The sequence below is a fragment of the Leptonotus elevatus genome, chromosome 19 (assembly GCF_054856555.1).
Source record: "Leptonotus elevatus isolate MCC_2025b chromosome 19, RoL_Lele_1.0, whole genome shotgun sequence".
In the NCBI taxonomy this organism is placed as follows: Eukaryota; Metazoa; Chordata; class Actinopteri; order Syngnathiformes; family Syngnathidae; genus Leptonotus; species Leptonotus elevatus.
In genome coordinates this window covers 14,091,049-14,117,971 of record NC_141257.1, presented here as the reverse complement: position 1 = coordinate 14,117,971, position 26,923 = coordinate 14,091,049, and the positions used below count along the sequence as shown (strand labels likewise).

General features: G+C 38.4%; 2 protein-coding genes across 7 annotated transcripts in view; one reads left to right on the top strand and one right to left on the bottom strand.

Moving 5' to 3' along the window:
• The window catches only part of LOC147158081 (sodium bicarbonate cotransporter 3-like), a 90,949-nt gene that overhangs the window by 4,636 nt on the left and 59,390 nt on the right, over window positions 1-26,923 (bottom strand). The window contains exons 27-29 of one of the 3 annotated variants that reach the window (XR_015091177.1): window positions 25,695-25,975; window positions 20,114-20,176; window positions 8,083-9,110 (exon numbers count right to left, since the gene is read on the bottom strand). The gene's annotated coding sequence lies outside the window, so the exon portion shown is untranslated. Of the gene's footprint in view, window positions 1-8,082; window positions 9,111-20,113; window positions 20,177-25,694; window positions 25,976-26,923 lie in introns of those variants that run through there. The other 2 variants (XR_015091176.1, XR_015091178.1) reach the window with 2 other exon arrangements.
• Window positions 18,432-26,753, top strand: LOC147158082 (homocysteine-responsive endoplasmic reticulum-resident ubiquitin-like domain member 2 protein). Of its 4 annotated transcripts, none has more exons than XM_086062433.1 (9): window positions 18,432-18,506; window positions 18,891-19,128; window positions 19,725-19,802; window positions 21,360-21,461; window positions 21,606-21,730; window positions 21,813-21,926; window positions 22,008-22,298; window positions 24,046-24,154; window positions 25,713-26,753. In XM_086062433.1, the coding sequence occupies exons 2-9, from the start codon at window positions 18,979-18,981 to the stop codon at window positions 25,887-25,889; spliced, it is 1,146 nt and encodes a 381-aa protein (XP_085918559.1). In that variant the 5' UTR covers window positions 18,432-18,506; window positions 18,891-18,978; the 3' UTR covers window positions 25,890-26,753. The 4 variants fall into 4 exon arrangements, with proteins under 4 accessions (XP_085918559.1, XP_085918560.1, XP_085918562.1 ...); XM_086062434.1 differs by having other exon boundaries at window positions 18,445-18,506; window positions 18,895-19,128; XM_086062436.1 differs by lacking the exon at window positions 18,432-18,506 and adding an exon at window positions 18,554-18,752 and having other exon boundaries at window positions 18,895-19,128.

Here is a 26,923-nt window from a genome sequence, read left to right as displayed (position 1 = left end):
GAAATGCTTTTAAATGCTGTCTTAATTTAGTCTTTAGCTTGTGTATGAAATGTATTGCCTTGCCTTTCAAAAGTAGTGAGGAAAGCTGACATATAAATTGACCACTGACAAGGTGCATGTCAAAACAGACGTGCCAACTCTTAGGGTTAAGAGTCAGCCTGTCAACCTGCAACCTGCAAGAGAAACATAACTCTTTTGAGAACAAAATGCATATATTCTGGACAGAGAAGAATGATGATTTGAAAGAGAGGCCATCTACAATGAGGTTGAACAACCATCTCTAAACAGATGAGGCCAACGACATCAAGTATTTTACCACATACAATGCCGTCCTTTCATCCCATTCAAAGAGACACAATAATTTAGCCTCTAACCGATAGCAAACAAACCACACAACCATGTTTGGCTTTCACAAGTAAATGGAATATTAACGAGGATGATTCTATCCAAATAACTGTTGTTGGTGGGCAAAAACCTCTCTTCAAAGCGTTTTAATGCCTGTGATCTTTGCAACCCAAAACAGTGATGCCATTCATGGTGGAGGTGCTCCTCTAATTTGGTAGAATTAATACTTAATACTCAGAGAAAAAGCTTGCAAATTTGCCACTTTGTAAAGTGAGAAAAAAAACTTGCAAATTTGCGAGTTTATAGTGGCAAATTTGTGAGAAAAAAACTCAGAAACTTACGAGAAATACACGTACCGTAGCTATAGTCTAATGTGAGGATTTGTTGGTGGTTAATGGGTCGCTGTTTATGAAATGAAAAGGCAGGATGGAGACGGATTCATTCTAAATTTAAACTTTACTCATACACGGCAGCTAGAGCGACAACACTTCCTGATTCCCTATCAGCTGACTAACACTAACCAATCAGAAGCTAGAATACTTTAGGTAAATGCGAGTGAATGACAAAGAGCAGCAGATTTGACACATCAATTTAGCTACTTGTACAAAAAAAACAAAAAATGTATCAATGTGCAAATAATAATTGTGGAAACATAAATGTACAAGTAAATATTTATTTTAACAAATTCATTTAAATGCTTGATCCTCAGGATGTGGACCTTCGCAAAGCGAGGCGTCTTTGTCGCTGGCGGTACCCAACGCTTCAAAATGCGAATGCTTAACATGATATGGTTAAAGCCATTACTATCTTCTTATTTGAAAACCCGACCGAAAAGTATTGGCACAAACATCTGAGTAGTACGCTACGTGTATTTCTTGTAAGTTTCTGAGTTTTTTTCTTGCAAATTTGCCAATTTATAAAGTCGTAAAGTTACACGTTTTTTTTTCTTGCAAATTTTTCATTTTATGAAGTCGCAAATTTGCGAGTTTATTTTCTTGGAATACTGCCCCCACCCTCTAAAAAATATATATTTATATGTGGCCCTAATGTACCGTTAGTTAGGAGCTGTCCTATCTATATGCATAAATGTATGAAGTCTGCTCAGACCAGAGACAAAACATCTCCTAAGACAAGACTCGCCGGATCAGAAGCCAGATGGATGTACTGAGTCACAATAACTTTTGAATGAAAAATGACAGACCAGGAAGAACCAAGTCCAGAGTCCAGGCTTTGAGCTGCTCTCAAGTGGTATAGTCAGATTTTAATATTTATATTACTCACTCAACCTAGCTTTTCTCAAACCCCAACAGGACAATGTGCCGTCAGTTTTCCATTGGAGCTTTTTATTTAGCTAATGCCTAATAAATAATGAGGGAGGGAGACATTTACACAAAGAAATATGGTCAGCATGCCTTCTCAACTTTAGACCAAACCTTGGATTGAGAAATTGTCCCCAGTCAAGTGGCCCAGATTATGGTGTAGGTACCAGATTGTATCTGGGCCCTTCAGATTATTCAGAGGGAAAATATGGATATGTATGAAGAAATACTTTCCAACTTGCTCCTTGTCAAGGCGTGCATACAGTGACGCATGTACTGCATGTGCTATCCACCTACAGACATGCACATTACAGTACTACTGTTCATCAGTGACGTCTGTCTGCCTTTCCGTCATTGCTATTTTTGCACACAACATAAAAAGGTCTGCAACACATTTCTCAACCTACACAGTATTTACACTGAGTTAATAAACTCATAGTTTGAGTGTGACCTTTAGCTTACGGTATTTCCTCAATTGGTCATTGGAAGCCACCTGCAGAACTAAGAGGTGGAATGAATCATCAGCAGTTGAAAATGGAGCTGCCGTTAACATAAAACCTTTTATAAACTCATCAGGTGATTTTTTTCAAGGAACATTGTTCATATGATGATTGACTTAAATTACTTGAATGATCTCCGTGCTTGCTCATTCAACAAATGTGAAGTTATGCAATAAAGTAAATATTTTGTTGTTTATTCATTTGTGAAAAATTCTCTTGTTTATTCGTGTCAAATATATTTTTGTGCAACAACTCAATTTGAATGGAAATGTGATTCATTTACAAATTTAGAGTCCTTTTTGTGATTAAGATATGGTTGAGTTCCCACTGTACTGAAATTGTAATAATGGGCTTTTCCCTAACCACCTGTTGTTTTGAAGCAACCCTTTGTGATTAAAAGATGTTGTTCAAAGACAAATTAACCAGTAACTAATCATGGCTCATTCGGTCAACTCATGTTGTGAAGTGTTTCACACTCAAGCAGAGAAAAGCATGAGCCGAACAGTATTGCGTAAAAATACGTATTTGCATGCATCTTTTAACAGATTACTTCATGGTTCATGGGTGACAGAAAATGTGACAAATGCAAGGTGTGGCAAATCAATCTTGTCACGCTATCGTGAATTTTGTGTTTGTTATTTTGGTTTTATTAGATTTAAGTTTAGTTTCATGTTTGACTATGTGTTTACCGTGTCCATTTTGTTGTTGTCTTGCTCGTTAGGTTTTGGTTTCCACCTGTTCTCGTGTCTACCATTCAGCTCCCTAAAGCAAATAGAGTCTGTCCAGGTGTACCCCGTTGTCTCGTCAATTATTCTATATTTACGCTGCAATCAAGGAAGGTGGGAAGTCGGATTTATCCCACTCGGCTTGTCCAAGTTCCGATTTCCAGGTGAAAGTAAACAACAAAGATGGCTGATTGTGATCAATTGTTTGTTAATTAGATGAATTAATTACGTTAAAAAAATAACGCAATTGACCGTGAGTTGCAAGTGAATGCGCAAGCATTTGAAATTTGGCCCTTGAGGGACCCTTAGGCTGCAGTGGGGCGCCTCTACGAGCAGAGTGAGACAACAACAGAATGGACTTGAATGCAGCACAGGAGAGCGAGGCAAACTTTGACTCCGAGTTCACACTGACTGCGTGACGGAATTACGGACTGCAATGCACACAGAGTGCGTTGCGTGAGATGTACGTGTCCGGAAATCTGCACCCGTGAGACCACAAGATCGCGGTGGTTCACGCTGAAGAGTTGAGTTCACGACGCTACTTGCCACGCTTGCCTGTCGTTCACATCAATATGCTTTTAGGACATTATTTCTAGGACTTCTATGGTGGTTCTTTTACCATGGGTAAGTACGTTTTGTGTTTAAATAGTGTTATTTTGTCATGTTGAATTCATTTTGAGCTAATTTCTTGTCCTTTAAATGTCCGACACATGTCAAGCTATGTAGTCAGCTAAAAACGGTTTTATTTTAAAATATAACCAGATCTACCTTGCGGCCCGCATCCGTTACGCAGTTGGTGTGAACGACTGAGCTGTATATATTATGGGATGGCCGATAGACCAAGACTTTTGAAGCAGTATTCGCCATATTGCTCCTCTCAAGAAATGTTTCTTGGCATACGATCCTATACATTTACAGTATCAATATTGGAGAATATTTGAGAAACAGCATGATTTATGATGTTTCAAATTTGTTAAACATAAATAAGAGGACTTCAGACATTTTACAACTTGGTCTAAATACATGTATAAATGATATGCTTAATCACGATTACAGGAGGAAACTTGTATAGTTTTTATTTAAAAAATTATACCTGTAATTCAACAAAAGATGCCTCTGCTAAATGTAATATAGGAAGGAACTGAGCGGTAAAAGAAAAAAGGAGTCTTCAAAGCAGCACATATCGACATATCGTCCCAAAACAATTTAACAAAATTGAAGTTTAGATTATCTTTTTAAATAATGCCTCGCCTATTTCTTTTGAATTTCATTTATAAAGCACACTTCAACAACAAAAATGTAGCTATCAAATCTTCTCTTCTAAGTGTATTCGATTGATTAGTCATGCACTACAATTTTGTAAATTCAAATTAGAATTCAAATTATTTATTTGGGTCCAAACCCAGCCAAACTGATAACCAGGTAAAACACTTTTAGTCATTTGTCTTATTTTTGAGTTAGCAGTTTTATGAAAGCATCCCAATTGGACCGTACATTAGACTTTCTTTTAACTCATGCAACCTTCTCCTGGCTCTCCCGTTAAGTGACGCCCATCTCAGCACAGGCTTTTCAAGTGTTGTTACTCATGTTGTCATAGTGTCCAATAACTGCAATCAACCCACCACATTTGTGTTCTCTCAATGGACCGTGTGCGTGTGCATGTGTGTGCTCAGTCAGGACTGCTTGCACAGTTAATTGTCGTATGGCTCAGAATGAAATGGGTGCTGGCAGAACTTGTCGAGTCTCGGCAGCTCCAATGACGTCAATGACATTATAAGAAAGGCAAACAGTTCAGAATGAACACTTTTTGCAATCACTCATGTCAAGTTCCGGACACGCCTGGTCATTTGAATCTGCTACTTTGATACAATAGCATTCAAAACAGCAAAATTATCTTAGAAGCTGAATCTTTACTGGAGTTTTCCACAGTATGTCACCCACTTGAAACCTCAATATTTAAATGACAGATAACAAACGCATATATTAAATGTATTGTAGACAACCAAATATGCTCCATATGCAGCAGTAGGATTAAAAGAAAGCTGCATTTAAAATAACAAGATGCTTCCTGTCTTTTCTGCACATACATACGCTCTCTCTCATAAACACACACAAGGGTGACAGTAGATCCAAGGTGGATTTTTGTTCGATAAGAACAATGATGGCCCTTGAGCCACTTCCTCCGTAGTGCGCTTGTATATACTGTATAAACAGTGTCTATCTGCTGAGAGGTTTCTTTACTCCCGCCTCGGTAAACCTTGAGATCATTTTCCTTTATCACTTTCTCAGTATCCCACTCCATAGTTATACTCTAGCTGCATAAAAGCCATTGAAAATGGTGTGGGGGGGGGGCACAATACAAAGGAGATTGGAAACTCTGGCAATAATGCAAAGAATATCAGGTTAACAAAGGACTGCAATGCTAATGCATTATACAGTTAAACTAACATTGCCTTGTACCTGGCGATTCAATTTGTATCACGATTCATAGGTCACAATTCGATTCGATACCTATTTAATACCGATACGAATCTATAAATTGACTATTGCGATTTTTTTAAACTCAAATTTAGAAAATACTAATCAGTAAACTTGTACATGTACACTGTAAGATTTGTATGAAAATGTATTTATTCATCTAAAAATTCAGGCTTATAACTGAGCCACTGCATTAACAAACAGGTTGCAGTTTCATGTTTGAACAGCACTGAAATAAAATATTAAGGCTTAATGTTCCATTCATATAACATTCTTCCATGCTTAATGTGTGAATCCTAACCCTAAGTAAGACGTTTTGTTGAATATTCCCATAAAAAAAATGATGTTTAAAAAACAATTCGGCCGCATATCGAATCGATTCGAGAATTGCGCGCTGTAATATCGCGATATATTTCTGAATCGATTTTTTCTATTACCCCTAATAAATAAATATATATATATATATATGTGTGTGTGTGTGTGTGTGTGTGTGTGTGTGTGTGTATAGCCTATATATAGGCTGGTGTCGGGCCTTAACCTCATAAATCACAATTTGGTAAATTTAATTTAAAAAAAATTCAATCTATACTATTGGTCACGCCAAACGTGTTTTTTTTAATTTATTTATTTTTTTATTGACCAATTAAAAGTGTTGAAAATGGCTGGTTTACCAAACATGCATTTTGGGGTTTTCTGAAAAATGACTATTTTGAGGTTTTTACGCCTGACTTCTATAAAAGGTAGCATTGGTTAATTTCCTACTCAGTAACAATGTGAATGTGGAATATTTGTCTAATGACCGGCTACCAGACAAGGATGTAATCCGCTTTTTGTCCAAAGTCAGATGTGAGAGGCTCCAGCTAACTCGCAACCCTGAGTGCCATAGAAAAGTGATGAATGGATGGCATTTCTGCAATCAAAAGTGTTAATGTATGCTGCCGTGTGTCATGGATTATAAAACACAAGAGAGTAAATTGCTTTAAAAACTTCCCTCTTTCAGATTTTCCACTAAATATCACATTAATGTGTTTCAGTTGATGTCATGCTGTTAGGAATACAAGTCAAGCTTCCACACTTTTATAAATGATCTTTGAGATAATTTACAAGCTAACATGCAGGCTGAAAGCTGTAGGCCTTCACACTGTGTTTTATTCGTCCAACCTTATTGATATGCATATCCTTCCACATTATCCAACCAAATCACATTATTCCAATTTCAACATATCCCAAACATTCACACCATGGGAGCTATTCATTTTCTCATTCCAAATATTGTTTTCCCAAAATTCAACATTTTCCAATCAAACATTCCCTATTATGCCGAATTTACCCCAAACGTTGTTAGCCATTCATTCCCAATGCCACATTCAACAAAACAGATGTACATCGTTCCCGTTTGAAATTTAAATCATTCAGCTAATGAAATTTAATGGAATGCAGTTTCACTATTTTAACATGCAATCCATTTTATATTTATATTCCAGTTTAAACATTAGAAAAATTCACGCCATGGAGATTAGTATTTTTCTTATTCCAAATAATATACAGTTCTCCCAAAATTCTTTATTTTTTTAACCCCCACAAAAAATCCCAGTTCATTCTCATTCAGGCAAAATTTCCCCTCAAAAATTTTAAGCCAAAGCCACATTCAATATAAGAGATTTATATTGTTCCCATCCATCCTATCTCTTTATATCTATTGCTTATCTGGGGTTGGGTCACAGGCGTAGCAGCTTTAGCAGGGAAGCCCAGACTTCCCTCTCCCCAGCCACTTCAACCAGCTCCTCCGACAGGATCCTAAGGCGTTCCCAAGCCAGCCAAGAGACATACGGTGCGTTTCCATTACCCTCAGTTTTGCCAAAAGGCAAGTTGCGCAAAAGCAAGCTTGTAATGGAAACACATGATTTATGAAAAAACTCAAATATCGCAAAAAAGTTTTTACGCTCTCATGAGGTGGTTTTTGAGACGTGTTGAAATAGAAGTAGGAAGGAGGAAGTACGGGGCCACTTGCTTTTGTGTCGAAGCTGCCTCCCGAGGGGATAACAAGTCTTTTTAAGCACAAAGCGATTTATCTGTAGAGCCAAGGCCGCCGTTCCATACACATTCCATATCGTTGCATGAGAAATGGCCGTTCCCTCGGGCAACGAGCAATCAAGCGACATAAGGCGCACATTGTTGTTGGAATCCGTTCTATCCGTCCTCACCATAACACCAGCTATAAGAGCGCACGTACACACAATACCAACATCAAATGCCAGAACCCGCCCAATGATGGGAGAGATGTTTTAAAAGTAATCTTATTTTAAAAGTAATCTTAGCAACGCTTGGCGTCCCTCTTCTGTAAACATCACTGGCAGTACTGCGAGACCTCGCGAGATGGCCATTACAAGAATTGCGCCTCAGAAGCGAAACATTCTTCCATGAAAACACAGACAAGTCGAAATTGTATAGTATATATCGTTTTTATTTTTGCGAAAAACTGTAATGGAAATGCAGCTATAGTCTCTCCAGCGTGTCCTGGGTCGTTCCCAGGGCCTCTAGTTGATGGGAAATGTCCAGAACACCTCTTCAGGGAGGCGTCCAGGAGGCATCTGAACCAGATGCCCGAGCCACCTCAACTGGCTCCTTTCAACATGGAGGAGCAGCGGTTCTACTCCGAGTCTCTCCCGGATAACCGAGCTTCTCACCCTATCTCTAAGGGAGAGCCCTGCGGAGGAAACTAATTTTAGTCGCTTGTATCGGAGATCTTGTTCTTTCGGTCACAACCCACAGCTCGTGTCCATAGGTGAGGGTAGGAACGTAGATCGACCGGTAAATCCAGAGATTCGCCTTTCGACTCAGCTCCTTCTTCACCACAACGGACCGATACAGAGTCCGCATCACTGCAGACGCTGCACCGATCCGCCTGTCGCTCCCTCCCGCCCTCACTCGTAAACAAGACCCCAAGATACTTGAACTCCTCCACTTGGGGCAGGACCTCATCCCCGACCCGCAGAGGGCACTCCACCCTTTTCCGACTGAGGACCATGGTCTCGGATTTGGAGGTGCTGATCTTCATCGTAACTGGTTCACACTAGGCTGCGAATAGCTCCGGCAACAGTTGGAGATCACAGCTTAAAGAAGCCAACAGCACCACATCATCCGCAAAAAGCAGAGATGCAATGCTGCGACCACCAAACCGCGCTGCGCCTAGAAATTCTGTCAACAAAAGTTATTAACAGAATCTGTATCACAATCGATTCTCTTCACATTGTTCCCGTGTGATATTTAAATCATTCAGCGAATTCAATTCACAAATGGAATGCATTACATTATGATCGATCTTTGCATTCTAGTATTTTTGAAGGAACATACAGAGACCTGTCTGTAATTGGGTGCTTCCTGAACAATCAAGGGTTACATTTCTGATGATCAGTTCAATATGTGCATTTTTTTTTCTCAATCCTGAGAAACACATATCAAATCACAGTGGTGTTCTTTGTATATTTCATAGTGCACTCGTGGGTAAATCAGGGTAATTACTCACATGTATTCCAATCTATTCAATTTTTTTCCACTGTAGTAGAGAAGAGAGAGGAAATAACAGGTCAGAAAGACGTGACGGAATTCGCATATATTCTTCTGGGATGACTCGTCCATGACGTATTTAACCGAGTGAGAGCGCAACTTGACCTTTGCGTCTGTGATATTTTCTCAGGTGCTGATTTTTATGGACTGGAGTGGAGGTAGGCGGTGGAATCAAACTGTAAAATATAGAAGATTGAGGGGAAAGTCTGAAATGATTGAATGACATGTTTCTTCTCTTGTCCAAAATTAAGAAAACAGTTTTGCACAGGAAACACTACGATGATGATATCGCAAATCCGCCACGGCACGTGGTCTAAATCTGCACGGAGGCCGTTTAAACCCGGTGTTGGTAATTGCAAACACACGGAAGCCTCCGTGTGTAAATCTGCGCCGTTGTGGGAGTGACTCAATTCGCGCAATTCAAAGCGACACTTCTCATTCCCTTTAAGGGGATGGCATCACAGTATTTTAAGCCCTTCCAGAGTTAACTATAGGCATATAATGATTAAATCTTACCTTTTGACACCATAGCGATGTCATTTTTTATGAAATATTAGGTGTTTTGCTGGTTCTTTTTCTAACGCTGAAGTAAAACGCCTGGTTCAGCCTGCTGCTGAAGCTCTGCGTTTGAGCATTCCTCTGAATGACCACACAAGCCATCAATTCTTCAATAAACATTTGAAACAAAACGTCTGATTGCCGCAAAAAATCATGGAGGAGAAGGGGAGAAGAAGGGAGAAGAGAGAGTAAAGAAGAAGGAAGAAGGGAAAAATAAAATTGAGCGGGTTACAAACCGGGGACCTGCTGCTTACAGGGCGCTAAGCCGCTAACCATTGCACCACACTATTGCATTGCAAATGTGAAGGATAATTGATTGAATTCATTTGGACAGAATGTTTACTGATAAAGGCTACTTTTGTCACTATCCCATGGAGGGCTCAGAGAAAGTGGGTGTGCGTTTAGTCCGCACCTAATGATGTCATACAGTGAACACCCGCTCCTTTTCTCAGCTTGGGAGGAGCTGGTGCTTGGAGAGCAGAATAACCTAGAATTTCTCATAGAGGGGCGAATGGAGGAAAACACAACTTCGGTGATGTTTTTGGTGAGGAATTAGCATTTTAACATGGCTAAAAGCTCCAAAAAGTAGATTTTTCATGTTACAGTCCCTTAAATGTAGCGCACTTATATCGCATGGCGACATCTCTGTGCGGAAGTGTGCAGCGATCCATGCATCTATCCTCAATTTGATGCCCCAATACCAAAATACAAAGAAAAACATTTTCTACATGTTAAAAAAAAAAAGAATCTAATTGCTACTTTTATTGGCATGCTGTATTCACCACCCTCATGCAGGGAAACTCCTTTTCTCCATGAAAGACATTACCATGGTAACTGAACTTGATGTCTCCTGAGCTTCCGGAATCTTTGTTGCTGTGGTGATGTATTTCTATTGCATAAATTACAACGTTCTCACTGAAAAAAAGTGTGACCAGACAATTATACTTTATCTTTAACCTTTAACCTCAATCTCCTGTAGAATAGCATCAACTGTACCATGAAAGATTTTGGGTTTTTTAAGCATTCAAACAATATGATGGACTACTCTTCTGGTGCACAACATATGCACAATTGCGTCTTTGCCATTGTGCAAACATTTTGTGAGGTTTAACTTCATTATAATATACAATTCAGCTCATGTATCGAGTGTCTCTATCTCTGTAATCACAATGACCTGCATTGGCCGTCATTGTCTGACAGAGCCTCTGCTTCCGGCTGCAGCTCAATAGTGAATACTAATGTCATAATTATCGTAACCCGGCAACAGGAAGTGGGCTGCCCTGATGGGGAGCGGAGAGAAGGAATGAAGCCGTAACCATCACTCAGACTCGGAAGCGACTCTTGCACTCAGACCTTGCAAAAGGACTGAAGAGGATGGTAATAGTGTGTGCGTGATGCATGGATCAGATTGGTGTGAATAGGTCTGAAAGTTTCTGCCGATGTTGACATTAGATTTGACTGGTCCTGAATTGTGAAGTGAAACGAAAATGTAACAGTATTTTAAACTTACAAATAAGTTACAGGGAAAAGTAGGGCGTGCAAAACTATTCACCAGCCAATTGATTCCAGAAGTTCCCAGATGATTTCAGAATCATCCGATGTTGACCTGAATGACTTGATGATAAATGGAGACAACTAATCTAGCTATTTGTCCTGCATGGCACAAGCGAGAGGGACATAAAGAAAAGCATTTCTAAAAGAAAACCTTGAAAAATCCCCAATTTTTGACCCTTACACAATAAAAACTGGAGTGTTAAAATTTCAGTGTTAACTATTTGGGAGTTGATTTTAACTCCAAAAGTGTAACTGAAGAATTTTCAGATTTAAATGGTGTCCAGACTAGATGTTTATTCACAGAGTTGATCACCTGTGTCAGATTAACTCTGCAGAGATGCAATTAATTAAGCTTCACATTTGCACCTACACTTCTCATTCACTCCCAGCCAATTTCACTGAAGCAACCCCCTTCGCTCCCAGCTGTTTTACTGGATTTTGACTGATTTTGTAAGGCCCACAGAATATTGTGTTCTATTGCTATAAAAACATGGAACCTACCAAAAGAAAGATAAGAATCTCTTCTTTCATCAGGAAAAACAGTATATTTCTATCTGCAGCAATTAGCATTAGAATATAGCTAAGTTTCATCATTATTCACGAATCAGTTTAAAACATGGCCCTGGTTGATCTCTTATACTCTGCTGCCACCTGCTGGCCGTTTTTGTAATAACTACCAGTGCTTCATCCATTCTCTTCAGTTCAGAGGGTGCATCAACGCCTTCTGTATGCTCTAGCATAAAAACAACTAAAACGTCTTTGGGAGCATGGTAATATTTAAAATAGAACGTATTTATACATTTTTGGGAGCAAATGAGTTAAGATGTGTTCTTTCGCGTAATACATTCATTCAGCTTTTGTCATTTAGGACCAACATTTTTTTTTAAATGAGGGGGGAAAAAAACACATTAAGAAATAAATCTTTTACATCAAATAATGTGTTCTACACTCATTAACTAGTTATTTGCCAGCCGACCCAGTCCCCATCTACCGGGAATATCAGCGGTCCACTGCACAGTTTTAATAAACCTGAAACCTAAAAACAAAATGTGTCACAAATAAACAATTACAAGTTTTTGATGGCATCTTAAACACTCCAAATGATTGGTTCTCACCTCTGGCTAAAGGTTTAGTGACTTTGCTAAAGTTGACATCTTGTCATCCTGTAGAGTTCTTTGTTCAACAGGGGCAAAGGGGGACTCAACTCAATGCTTCTAAATTGATTGATCCCTTAGTTTCCAAGTTTGATCTACAAATTTTATTTTAAAAAACAACATTGACCATCAAGTGTAAAGGGGGCTCCTGCACCCAGTGCCACGCACCCCACTGCACATCCCTGCAGCACAATACCAGTTGACAGGAGCTTTTTACAGCCTTCTGCTAACCCAATGATGACTGACATTATAATGATAGGCAAAATGTTCAGCCTCAATAGCATTATTGTTTACAACATCATGCTAGCGAATAAACATTTAGACTTATTGAAAGCGCTGTCAGATGGACGTGTAATAGCTGTCACGTTCTCCGCTACCAACGCACTTGGGGCTTAAATTTAGCTTTCATTTAAGAGTTGAATGACAATCACTTTATTATTTATTTCTAATATTCATTCTGTTAGTATGATTCATTCATGAAACTAAACTGATGGAGAATAACTTGAAGTGTGTTTTCTTAGTGTATGACATAAAAAGGTGTCATTCCTTTTTCCTTCACTCAATATAGAAAAAATAATAATTATACCAAAAAGCTCCCTGTAGGAATCCCGCTCAGACGTCACTGTGCTAGCGGCAGTACTTTTAGAAACCATTAGAAGTTATTACTTGATTTGAAAAATGTGCAGTAGACTTTGAAGATTGAATGTTTTGCATCAACCAAGTGTTGTGAAAATTGGAGATTAAAACTCCAACATTTTAAATTTGGGCTTTTGCTTTGAAATTTTGGGAAAGACGTTGGGACAGGGACAAATTGAACAGTTTAAGTTGGAACGGTTTGAAACAGGAAAAAAAAGAAAAATAATATAGAGAGATTATAGGGGGCGTGGGTGAATCAAAATTATTTGGTTTATTTAAAAAAATAATTATGTGGTAGGGATGTCAGTTTAAAGTTGGAACAGTTTGTTTGTAGCAGTCAAAAATGTAAAAATTAGATGTCACAATTTTTCTATTTTGTGCTTTTATTATGAATTTTTTTTTGTTGGGGGGAATTAATTGCAATGAGTTAAGCAGTTTGAACGGGTTTGAATCAGTCAAGAAATGCGGAAATTACATGTAAAAATCAAATGTTTAACTCTAACTAACTTTGAAATATGAATAACCAGAACAACTTATAGTTGAAATGCTTTGAATCAGTCAAAAAATTGGGAAATTAGATGTAGGGATGCTATTTTATTTTGTGCTTTTATTTTGAAATTTTGTAAAAACTAATTTATGGAAGAATGGTTTAATTGGTCAAAAAATGTGGGAATTCGATGGTAAGAATTCAATTTTTGTTGTGTTGTTTTGAAATTTTGAAGAAAAAAAGAAGAAGATTATAACAGTTTAAAGTTGGAACAATTCTTAATAAAAAATTTTATGTAGAAATTTGTGGTTAAAAACCCATCCACCCATCCATTTTCTTAACCGCTTTTCCTCACAAGGGTCACGGGGGGCGCTGGAGCCTATCCCAGCTGGCTTCGGCAGTAGGCGGGGTACACCCTGAACTGGTTGCCAGTTCACAGGGCACATAGAGATGAACAACCATCCACACTCACAATCACACTTATGGACAACTTGGAGAGTTCAATTAACCTGACATGCATGTCTTTGGAATGTGGGAGGAAACCGGAGTACCCGGAGAAAACTCACGCAAGCACAGGGAGAACATGCAAACTCCCCCCAGGAAGGCCGAAGCCCGGACTCAATCTCACGTCCTCTGCACTGGGAAGCGGACAGGCTAACCAGTCATCCACTGTGCCGCTCCTGGTTAAAAACCCAAAATTTTAAATTGGTTTTCATCTTGACAAAAGAAAAAGTAATATGAATGAGCTGAACGGTTAGAATTGGTCAACAAGTGGAAATTAGAGGTAAACATTGGCCACCCCAAGCATAAAAGTATAGCGCCACCCCTGGTGGCAGCTCTTATAATGAACTTACAAAACAGCTATTTCTGGCTCTTTATCATTACATCTTTTATAGTTGGCTGTCTTAAAAGTTATTTGTACATGTACAGCTGTGATCTTTACTCCATGGGAGTAGATTTAGAAAACTATTTTTATTTAATGGAAATTCTAATTTCGCACAAAGCCATTTTGAGTGTCTGGCAAAATTTGCCAAGAGTTCCTGTTGTCCATAGCCTGCTGAGCGCCCTATTCAAGGTCTCCAAGGGACCATTAGGAGGTGACCAGAAATAGCACATTGTTGTAGCACTCCCATGTGGCACATGCATCGCTAATGGTTCCTTTGCAAATGTGGCTCGGGGCTCGTCCTGCCTTTGATGTAAACTAATGACCCACCGCAAGATGATGCAGGACGCGAATACCATTACTATGAAGGAAATGTTAAACACCCTCCTGTCTTCCTCCTAGTCATTATCACTTCCATTCAAAGCACCAGTGGGAGGGATTTCTCTGGTCCAATAGCATGCAATTGACCTTGTCTGATTTGAACATGTTTCCTTCCTGTCTTGCAAGCAGAGGGCTCTAATTTATAGAAGGTTGAGTCACGCTTATTTTCTCACAACCTTCATTCATTTTTATTTTGTTGAAATTGGCGTACCGAGAAAATAGTTGAAAATGCATCAAGTACTTTAGTTTGTTGAGTCATAAAAACGTTGTGCTGTACCACAACAAGGATTTCTCAGAAGTGCAAACCTTGGTAAAGTATTGTGTACATACAATAAATGGCACTTAAGAACGTCACAAAACTTCGATGAACTGTATTTACAAACATTGGTCTTCTGAAGTGTTCCTGAGCCCATGTGGTGATATCCTTTACACATTGTTGGTTTTTGATGCCGTGCCGCTTGAGGGATCGAAGGTCACGGGCATTCAATGTTGGTTTTCGGCCTTGTCGCTTACATGCAGTGATTCTTCCAGATTTTCTGAACCTTTTATGATGAAATTATGGACCGTAGATGACGAAATCTCTACATTCCTTGCAATTTTATACATTGGGGAACAATGTCCTTAAATTCTTGACTATTTAGGTGAACCTCACCCTATCTTTACTAGTGAGTGACTGAGCAATTCAAGGAAGCATGGCAATCATGGCACCCGCCTGTTTCCAATTAGCCCGTTCACCTGTGGGATGTTCCAAACAGGTGATTGATGAGCATCCCTAAACTTATTTTTTACCACCTGTCCCAGCTTTTTTGAAATGTGTTGCAGCCATATAAATTAAAGTTAAAGGGACAGTGTGCGCCATTTAGTGGTGAACTAATAATTCATTCAATTTAAAAACCCAATATGCGAACAAACAAAAAAAGTTCTATGACATCAACGTACAAGAGGCTGACATGTTTCACCGTCATCTTCCTGCTACGGAAAAGGCAACTTCTAGTGTTGGACCCAGTGGGTCGACCGCCGCTTACCTTCCGCAGCTGGGGCCAGCAGGTGGTCGTCGCTGAGTCCCGTGATTTGGGCTTCCGCCATTTGTCACCTTCTACTTTGCTGTCGCGGACTTTTACTAGCTTTTTTATTTTATTTTACTAACTTCTCCCGCTAGTCACTCTTGTTAGCCTCTGTGGCCGATGGCGCCGAGTTTTCTGCGTTCTATGACCTTGACTTTTGTTTACTGTGAGTGAGACAATGTAAATACAAACGGAGCGACCAATTTATCGACCGCAGGTGTAGTTGCGAGCGACCTGGCAGGATGAGTCTTGTAGTATGACGTCATCCAAGGATAACGTAATAATAATAATTTGTTTCATGTAAATTGTGTTGCTGAATTTTTGTTTTGAGCAACAAAACTACTTTCCCAAACCAAATTATTATTTTTTTATATAAAATAAATAAATAAATGGACAAAGTGGCACTTTGGGCATCACTGCCAAAAGGGCTTGTGCCCCGGCATAGCCCCTCCCCCCCTACACACGCACACACGCACACACACTCACACTCAGCACGTGCCTGACGCACACTACGGTGGCTCAGACAGACCACACTCCGCAAATGTACCATTAATTCATATTTTGCGTGAGCACAAAAGCATCTCATCGAGCGACGGTGAAAGACCAAGCAAGCCGGATTGAGCAGCTAACAACAGCGGCTAGCGGGAGAAACTAGTAAAAAAATTAAAATAAAAAGCTAGTAAAAGCTTGCAAAAGCAAATCAGGTGACAAGCGGCGGGAGCCCGAATCACGGGACTCAGCGACGACCACCTGCAGGCACTAGCTGTGGAAGGGAAGGACCCAATGGGTCCAACACTCGTTACAAGCGCCACCCAGGATAACTACGTTCGCGAAGTTCTCCTTTGGGTATCCGTAGCAGAAAGATGGCGGCGAAACATGGCAGCCTCTGGTAAAGTAAGACTACAACCATGTAAAATAATTAGTGATTACTAGAGCTAAGATTATATAAAACAAATTACATTTATGCGATACAACATTTTTTTTTTTGCATACTATTCAGTCGTTTAAAAAACATTTAATTACTATTTCTCCACCAAACGCAATAGGGATCACTGACTGTTCCTTTAATGATTGTTTGCTAAAACAATAAAGTTAATCTTGTTTAGTATTGTGTATTCAATTAAATATATGTTGAACATGATTTGCAAATCACATTGTATTCTGTTTTTATTTATGACCAACACAACATTCCAACTTCATTATAATTGGGTTTGCATAATATGCTGCGCCACTCAGTTGTGAACTTGTGATGACATACTGCCACCTAGTGGCTCATAAGGATTTATCACTTAAGTTTTACCTAATGTATTTGTTCTTCAAATCTGCTCACCAAGCAATTGAGTTGTTGTTTTCTTTTCTTCTTTTTTTGTTTTTTTTATTGCAAGTAATAAATTACACCGGGGTTTCAGTTCCGGAAGTGCATCAGTACTAATTCAATAGATATGCTTTCATTGATTTCTGGAATAACCATTGTGTTATGTTTGACATGTCTCATGTTTCATTTCATTGTCAACTACCGTATATTTTTTTAGATTTAAAAAAAACCCATTTATTTTCTAACAGGCTACTACATAAATGCACACTTGTCTTAAAAATATATATATATATCAAGTGGCTATAATAAAGCTTTTTAAAGGACTTTTTTTTTTTCAAACTATCTTGACTTTTTTTTTTTCATTATTTGAAAGAGTACTCTTCTGTTTTTTCTCTACTTTCCTGCATTGGGTCTATGCAATATAATCTTTTTTTTTGTCTATAAAGTCTATAACAAAACCTTGATTATTTCTGATGATCTGTTAATCCACAAAAACAGTGTAAGTGTATTGAATAAATCTTCACCTAAGTGTGAAAATTTGCAGGTAATGCGATGTGCCTGATAATACCACAAGCATACAGGTCTTTGCAGGTTGGGATAACAGTTACAAGTAGATTTTGACAGCTTCGTGCTTTACGCGCTAGTGAGCGTGTTTGCTTCAGATTGCAACTAACTTCATGACAGTGATAAAACAGACTGATATTACAGTGAAGGATGTCACTGTGGGCATTGAATCACCCTCTCAGTGAGAGGTCTGTTGGAAATGCGGAAAGCACTTACATGGTTGTGTAACTTAGCAATTATGCACAATATGCTTCCTGTTGTAATTCGTTACCAGTACAAAACACATTAAAATAGCAGAAGCGGGGACAGGAAAAATAGTTTTAGTCTAGAAAACACTGCATAACGTAAGCGTACCACTATGATGTATTCAATTGTGTGTTGAGCTTCCACTTATGAGTTTACTCACTTTTGTTGCCAACAATAATGGTTGTGTGCTGAATTGTGAGGGGAAAGTAAATTTTGATTGTAATACAAGCTATACATTTACTAATTTACATCGTAGCAGAATCATTTGTTCAGTGTTGTTCCATTAGGCATGGACAGATATTAGATTCTGACAATATATATATATATATATATTTTAAATAACTGTTTATAATATCTGACAGAACTACCCTGGGTGGCGAGGTGTTAAATTTACAGCTAAAATTACCTTTTTTGAAATATACTGGTAAAGAAAACAAACCTCATTTAACAAAAAACTAAATATAACATATTTAATGCTGAAGAAATGTGTAACATGATCCATCAATATATCATCCTCGGTTGACTTTATTTATGCATGTTTCACATTTTAATAACGTTATAGAGAGTAAACAGTTATCAAAAAATAAAACAAGCGTATAAACAGGGTCAGGGTAGGTTCGTATCGTGAACACTAGGGGGCGCTGTTGTACCTAAAGTTCCTTGCAACACGTTGTTGTAGCAGACGAGTAAGAATACAGCTGGGCTCGGCCGGTAGGAGTAAACACGTAAGGTAAACACAATTTATTCTTATTTTACATCTAGCCACCCGGCTTGTTATTTCATTTAGCTTTTGAGAGGCGCCTGGTACGTTTTTTCCCCGTGCTTAACGCGATCGAACCCACCAAGCCGCTTAAAATGCAGCGGGGCTAATGTTAGCCCAGCTAATTACGTCAACAGTCTACAGTTCACTGAACTCCGCAACCAAGGCAATTGTTGAATTATTACGGTGGATTGACCAGATTCGGCACACATCGAGGTGCAGTTTACCGCACTGTCAGTGACAGATTATTTTGTAATGCTATGAAAAATCGAACTCTTTCAGAATGCTAACGCTAGTTGGTGCGTAAATGAGTTCCTCACGAAAATATTGTCATCTCCTGTTTTCTTCATCTAGCCAGAGATGAACTTCACGTAACGTCTGGTGTTTCCAGAACACACCACAGAAGCTTGCACTTTCTGCATTTCAAGACAAATGCTTGAGAATGATGGCTCATGGTGTAATGGACGGTCCGGTTACACTTGTCATCAGGGCGCCTAACCAGAAATATGATGACCAGACTATCAATTGCTGCCAGAACTGGACTGTGGAGAAACTCAAAGCCCATTTGTCAGATGTGTACCCGAGCAAACCGGTGAGTATTCCACAATACATCAACTCTCGTCTCACCTGACGCTGGTCGTAATATATTGCAATAGGCATTTTAGATTTGTAAAGCAAAAATATAGCACTTAAAAAATATAAAAGTGAGCATTAATGGACATGTGGAAGCCAGGTCATGAGTTCAAGCAAGTGTGTACGTGCTATTCTGGTGCAGTTTAAATCCTCAAGTCGAGTGAAGAGATTAGATTGTTAGTGGTGTGGTTGACCTTTCAGAACATGCTTCTCCATTGAGATTTACATGGCAACATTAAACTATGCACAATGCTTGTAAATATGCGACCCTTATGAGGAAAAGAAGTACAGAAAATGAATGCCTCACCCCTAGTGAGCGTGGTGAGGCTGCAGCTCACCCGTGACTGTAATGCGGACAAGCGGTGTGGAAAATGCATGGATGAATGAAAAAACAAATCCATCCCTCCTATGCGAGTAAACCACATTCTATTGACGTACATTAAATTCAACTGTCAAACGAAGTAAACAATATTTATATACAGTCACAACAAGAAAAGCGAAAACTGGTTCATTCCTCTGACCTCATTCAAATTTTCTTTTCTTTCCTTTTTTTAGAGCTCCAAAGACCAGAGACTGGTGTATTCCGGCAAGCTACTTTTGGATCACTTTACTTTAAAAGATGTGCTTAGAAAGGTACAGTTAACTTTCCTACTCTCTTTTACAGCGGAACCTTAAAGATAACCAAATATATAATACATAACTGGGCCAAAACTGTCAGCATGCGTTATAAAACATCACCTTATATAATATTTATTAACCTGACTGTAGAAAAAAAAAGTTTACCGCTGCATTCTGTTATCTTAATGGACCAAGGATCAATCAGGAGGGTGTAACAATAGTTACGTTGCAGGCATGGTTGGTGAATATTTTGTTAACGTACACGCTCATACAATTGTAAAGAGATGTCAACATCTTAACATAATGGAAAATGTTCAAACACTTACTGTACTTGATAGCAGGTGTTGACACGTACACGGTAGACAGATGTGGGTAGCAAGTAGCGATAGCTGCAAGATATATATCAAAATATTTGTTTATTTTTATACATTTATTATGTAACTATTATATATTTATTTCCACCCCTTTATCAAACAACAAATATTTCAAATTGACATTCAAAAAAATGCACGATTTGCAGTTACTGGTTTTGTTCATAATGCTTTTGTTCATAACATGTCCGAAAATCTGGGGGGAAAACATTCTTTGTTGTTTTCCAAAGTAAAAACAGTTATTTGCAAATGCCGTATTTTGATTCCACGCAGATGATGAGTCTGCTTTCAAGGAGAACTACAGGAAAGTGAGAATATTCGGCTTAAATGACAAGGATTTAGGCAATTTTAAATTCAATAAGATCTCTGCATGATTAACCGATTAGCAAAATAATCAATTAATTCAATACCGCTCATTGATTTGTTGCCAATAGATGTACTGTTGCACCTGTAGTCACAGAACAAATTAAACTAAGTCGAGTAGAAGTGGAACAATTAATCAACGATTGATTTATAAAAGTAATCAATAACTAATTAGATTATTTTTTTTAAATATATTAATCATCGCAACAGCAAATATTCACAGATTTCTATAGTCCTCTTTGAAAGCAGACTTCTTTGTGGTTTTTCAAAATAAGACATTTGGAAAACAGTGATCAACATCAACATTTGCTGACATGTTACAGACCAAACCAGTAACTGAATAAGAATTTGGTTGTTTTCTGTACTGTCAATATGAAATGTTTTTTATCCAATTCATTGACAAATTCTTAACAAAATAGTCGTTAGTAAGGCTATTTTCACACATGCAATTACAAAGTAGCCCTCTAACGATGATGTCAACACTTCCGGTTCACTATTGGATCCGAGCTACCCAATTACAATCGCAAGTTGATTTGCATTATGTTCATGTTAAAAATGTTACATATAAACTTGGTAAGTTTACAACACGTTACAGCCATACTATCCTGGCCTTAACGCACAAAAAAAAAACATAGGATAACTCCAAAATGTTTTCCTCATGTTCTTATATGGGAAAAGACTCAAAATCAGTAAAAAAAAAAGAAGAAGTAGAAAGTAGAAAAAAATGCAGGCCTGAAGGGGATAAAATAACGATGGACATGAACTGAACTGTTCTTCCCAGTAGCACAACCAATTTGTGTTTCTCAAAAGACCTAACCAGTTGTTACGGCTTTTCCAGCAAGACGAGTACCACATGCTCCATCTGGTCTGCCCCTCACCGACACCTCCCAGCTCCCCGAGCCCCACCCGCAAGCCCCGGGAGAGCCCGACTGAACCCACGGTGAGTCCAACCCGACTCCTCTTTCGAATATTTCATCATCAGCAACACTTTGTTTCGTCATCCACTTTCATTCCGCAAGCAGTCCCCCAAGAGGCTCTCGACACAAAGCCCTGTTGAACCGTAATTGGATGCTCTCGTTGGCAGGTCACTCAAACTGCTAGTCCTTCCTTCTCTGGTCAACACAGCCAATCAGAGGAGAGCAGTGACAGACTCAGACAACGAGGTGTACCCTTCTCTCACGACCAGTTGCAGCAACAATTCCTGCACAGGTAATTTTTACATATTTTGATGTAACTAACTAGAAAACTGTACGGAAAGGTTTCCATGTATGAAATGTGGTCGCATTTGTAGCTGGAGTCATTTCTCTGCAATGTCGACCCCTCCCACAAACGTGACCCCCTACTACAACCCTATGGCGCTCATGTGGTGGCAGCAGCTGTATGCTCGACAATACTACATGCAATAGTAAGCCGCTTCATTTCACTACTCAACATTTCGTAATATCAGCTTGAAATCATGTACTTGTCTCCGTCATTCCCTCAACAGTAATTTACTGGCAGCCTCCTCCCAGAACCTAAACGACGACCTGCCCAGGACTCAGCGTCTTCCCCAGGCGGACCCCCTGAGTCAGCGTCCGCGGGTAGACCGCCGCGGCAACCCCGAAGTGGAAATGAACGCCCAAGGAGGGGAGATACTGAACGAGGAGGATCTCAACCGGGATTGGTTGGACTGGGTGTACACGTTTTCCCGGGCCGCCGTTTTACTTAGTATCGTCTACTTCTACTCGTCCTTCAGTCGCTTTCTCATGGTGATGACGGCCATGCTGGTGCTTTACCTGTGAGTGATCCAGCTACTAATGCAGGGGCCATTTGTGGTCTGTCATCTACAGAAGAGGATTAGGGCCAGTGAAGAGAAAAAAAAGGTTGGCAGGATTCTGACTTTATTCTCACAATTCTGACTTTAAAGTCAGAATTCTGACCTTAAAGTGAGAATTCTGACTTTAAAGTAAGAATTCTGACCTGAAAGTAAGAATTCTGACTTTATTCTCACTTTATATATACTTTAAGAATAAAGTGTGAATTCTCACTTTCAAGTAAGAATTCTCACTTTATTCTCACAATTCTCACTTTATTCTCACAATTCTCATTTTAAAGTTAGGATTCTGACTTTATTCTCACAATTCTCACTTTAAAGTGAGAATTCTGACCTTAAAGTCAGAATTTAAAGTAAGTACTTTATTCTCACAATTCTCACTTTAAAGTGAGAATTCTGACTTTGAACTAAGAATTCTGACTTTAAATCTCAGAATTCTGACTTGAAAGTGAGAATTCACACTTTATTCTGAGAATTCCCATTTTCAGAATTCTGAGATTTAAAATCAGAATTCTGACTTGAAAGTGAGAATTCTGAGATTAAAGTCAGAAATCAGAATTGTGAGAATAAACCGAAAATTCTGACTTTTTGTGAGAATAAAATAATAATGTATAATAAAATAATCCTGCCAATTTGTTTCCCCTCTTCACTGGCCCTAATCCTCTTCCGTAGTCATCCATTTTTGAGTGGCCTAAAATGAACGTGAGCCGCTTGAGTTTGACGTCGCACTACTGTTACAACATCGCTTTCCTTGATCAGAATCAGATTTCTTGGCCAAGTATGTAAAGCACACAAGGAATTTGTTTTCAGTCACAACCTGTTCGATAAACACGGAAAATAACAATGACCAACAGAGAAAAGCCTGGCAGTTCGCTAATTAGTGCCCCGAGTTTATTAGATGAAAGACGAGAAAACACGAGGAAGGCAGGAGGGGGGATTAAAAACAAGCACTTATTTGTGCTCATTTAAAAGGGAGCACAGTATGGACCTGGAAAAAAAGACGCAGAAACGTCATATTTTTTTATATTACATATTTTAGATACTGATTACATGTAAAAAAGTAAATACATTTATATTAATAACAGCCCACTTAATAAAAATAATTTAGTTACTGCGTCAATTGTGATTATGTGCTCCACCTTCTTTTCCATGTCAAGATTAGCTTAGTACAGCAGTTTCTGCTCATTTTGGTTCAGAATGTGGTCATGTGGTACTGCTGCTGGGCTCTAAAAGGGGCGGGTCTAATTTAGTGAGACATGGGGCTGCTGGCAACCCCCAAATTCCTGGAAAATTCTTGACTTTTTGCGGTACCACCTGTTTTTTTTAAATTTTATTAATGTATGCAAATGTAATTGTTGGGTAGAGCTGATGTTTTTATATATATATATATATATATATATATATATTAGAAATATATATATATATATATATATATATATATTAGAAATATATATATATATATATATATATATATATTAGAAATATATATATATATATATATATATATATTAGAAATATATATATATATATATATATATATATAGAGAGAGAGAAAGCCTACTGTCTGACCAAAATGATGCAGAGGTTGTCTAATTAATCAATGGAATCTTGCAAGTCCAATCCAAATCCAAGTGGGCACTTTTTGACATGTTACGTATCTTACTATTTTCAAAATGTAATTTACATGCGTAATGTTCATGTCGTTTTACAGTCACCAGGCGGGCTGGTTTCCCTTCAACCTAGAAAACGAACTGCAGCTTCCTGGAGAAAATCAGGACGAGATGGAGGCCGAGCTACACAACAATGACCTCCATGGAATGGTATGTGCCGTTGCCGTACGTGTGTTCATCAGTCATGTTGTCAAGTACTTAACAGTTCCCAGACAAATTAGAAGTGCATATCATCGTACAGCCAGCCATTTTTAAAATATATCAAATCTGATACAGTAGAACACTCCAGCCATAATAATTATCACTTCTCCTCACTAGGCCCAGATTCAAACCTATGACCTCTTAACAATGAGGTGAATGCTCCCCCAATAATCCACACTGAAATAAACCCCACTGAAATCTGAACATTATTGCTGTGCAAGTGGTCGTGATGTTGTATCCAGTTTGTGTAGTGCATTTGACCCACCTGTGCCTACAGAACAGGCTCCCTTCTTGGCATGGTCAGGAAATACAGATCATCTTTATAACTATTGTGGCCATTTTGAATTGAATCATTTCAAAACACCACTACTAAAAAGTTCTCTTTGTGACACGCCATCATTATGTGGTCATAAAGGAATGACAACAAAGGCAGGCTGTGATGTCTTAATTTATTCACTGCCAGACGTGAGATGACGAAACTATTTCAGATGTTAACAGATACAAGTGGCAGTAAATTAATGTATTATACTTACAAGTTAAATACAACTGCACTGCTATAAAAATGTTCAAGCCATTATAACATTATGCAGTTTGAACATTTAATTCTGTGATTCTCTCGCACACCACTAGAGGGAGCCCTGGTACGACCCAGCCAAGAAATTACTGTCAATAAACCACTAAACCACACGTCATGATCAGGGTTTCTGCATGTATCAGCAAATCTATTTTAATGCTTTTATTTTTTAAATACAACTTCAAACTAATTTAATGTCCATATTGTACTGCATAAAGTACACACACATATATACATACACATACTGTTTGTATACTAGGAGGTATCAGTTGATTACATTTTTTTTATTGTAATTAATCACATTAGTTTACTCATAATTAATCTCACTGTATCTGTTCCAAATGTAATATATTTCAAGCTTTTTATACTCTTAACATAAAAGTGGACAAATATGGCTTCCAAATACAAATTTGGTTGTATCTTTTAGTTCATTTATACGGTAAAAAAAACTAAACCGTTTAAGGAGTGTGAAAAATTGAATCACAGATTAGATGGCATTAATGTTTCATTTTGGACATTAGTGGTGGTTTTTCATTTCAAATTCAGAGTAACTATGAAGTAAATCCTGGACTCAAAAGTCATTGTGTTAATTGTAAATTACAACTAGTCACCAGTCCCCACAAATAAATATATATAATTATTGCAAAATTGTATTATAGTGACTCCATTGCACAGCGTATGTAAGATGAAGCGTTTTTACATCAATTCTATTTAAATTTTTAATGCCTTTGGACATTGTATTTAATGTATTTTAATGCCATTGAAGGCCTTAATTTGACCAAAATCCATTTAATGACTTGACAACCTGGATGATTGTATTAAATTCACTAGTGTGACGTATAAAGAGGAATGTTTACAAAAGCTTTCATTGTCCAAAAACTGTCTATTATTTATTATGGCATCAATCCTACTCACGTAATCGTCCTTTTCCAGGAACATGTAGCAGACGACAGCTCCGATGATGACGAAGAAGGGGAAAGCGGAGAGGAAGGCCCGGAGGACCCGAACCACGCCATCCCCCAAACGGGCGTCCTGTCCTCCATGTGGTCGTTTATCATCACCTTTTTCATGTCGCTCATTCCCGAGGGACCGCAGAACGCTGCCAACTGAGCCGAAATTCTTCAGCTGTGTCCAAGTGTTTCGTCACGAATGACTTTTCGTGCAGCATTGTTCACTGAAGAATGGACGTTGAATCGCTGTAATCAAAAGTTTGATTGTGGTGCCATGTTAGCGTAGGCTGATCAACACGTTGTCTCTAATAATGGATTTTAAAAGGATCCGCAGACACAATGCATAACACTAATATAATTACATAAGGTAAACACATGCAATCCTTTCATTGTGGGACAAGATGACTTTTTAAAATTGTGCCGTGTCAATAGAGTGATGGTGGAAGTGTGATGTTATTTTGTCTGGCTGTGTGGAAGAATTCATTGAATATAAAAGGGCTGTTGTTGAGCTGCCTGTTGCAACAATGCAGACTTCACGGATAAAATGGCTGCTGCTGCTGTTACATATTTAAAATGTACTACAGTAATAGGTATGGTAACATTAATTGGTATATGAATGTCCTGTACTGTTTTATTTATTTTTTTGGTCCAGATTTCAACCCAGAGCAACATGATTACAAATAATGACCTAATTAGACATCTTGCTCTTTCCTGGTGACATTTTGGAAGTAAAAAATGCTAATTTACACAAACATTTGCGTGGTTGATGACACTGAATGTGTGAGTGACTCGATCATTTAAAAACGTGACACTACTAACAAAATGTTAGGGATATTTGGCTTCTGAGTATAACTTTAGGACGAAAAAAATGCACTATAACCTTTGCAAGGGAACATAATTTTACCTTAGTTCAAACGTCTATGTCCAACTGTTGAACAGTATAGCACTATTCATTGAACTTCTCAAACAAGGAGCTTAACGGCAAAACATAACAGGTGTTTAATTAAATCTTTGAATCGAACAATCATTTTCTGGTTAAATTAGAATTGCCGTTTGTCTTCATGCTATGTTCACATTAGACCAAGACAACTTACCTAACCATCATTTTCCTTGTATCAATGTTGAGCTAATATGATTATTTTGTGTGCAATTTGTTTAGTAAGTCCGTTTCAGTGTGCAACTGAACTGCCAAAT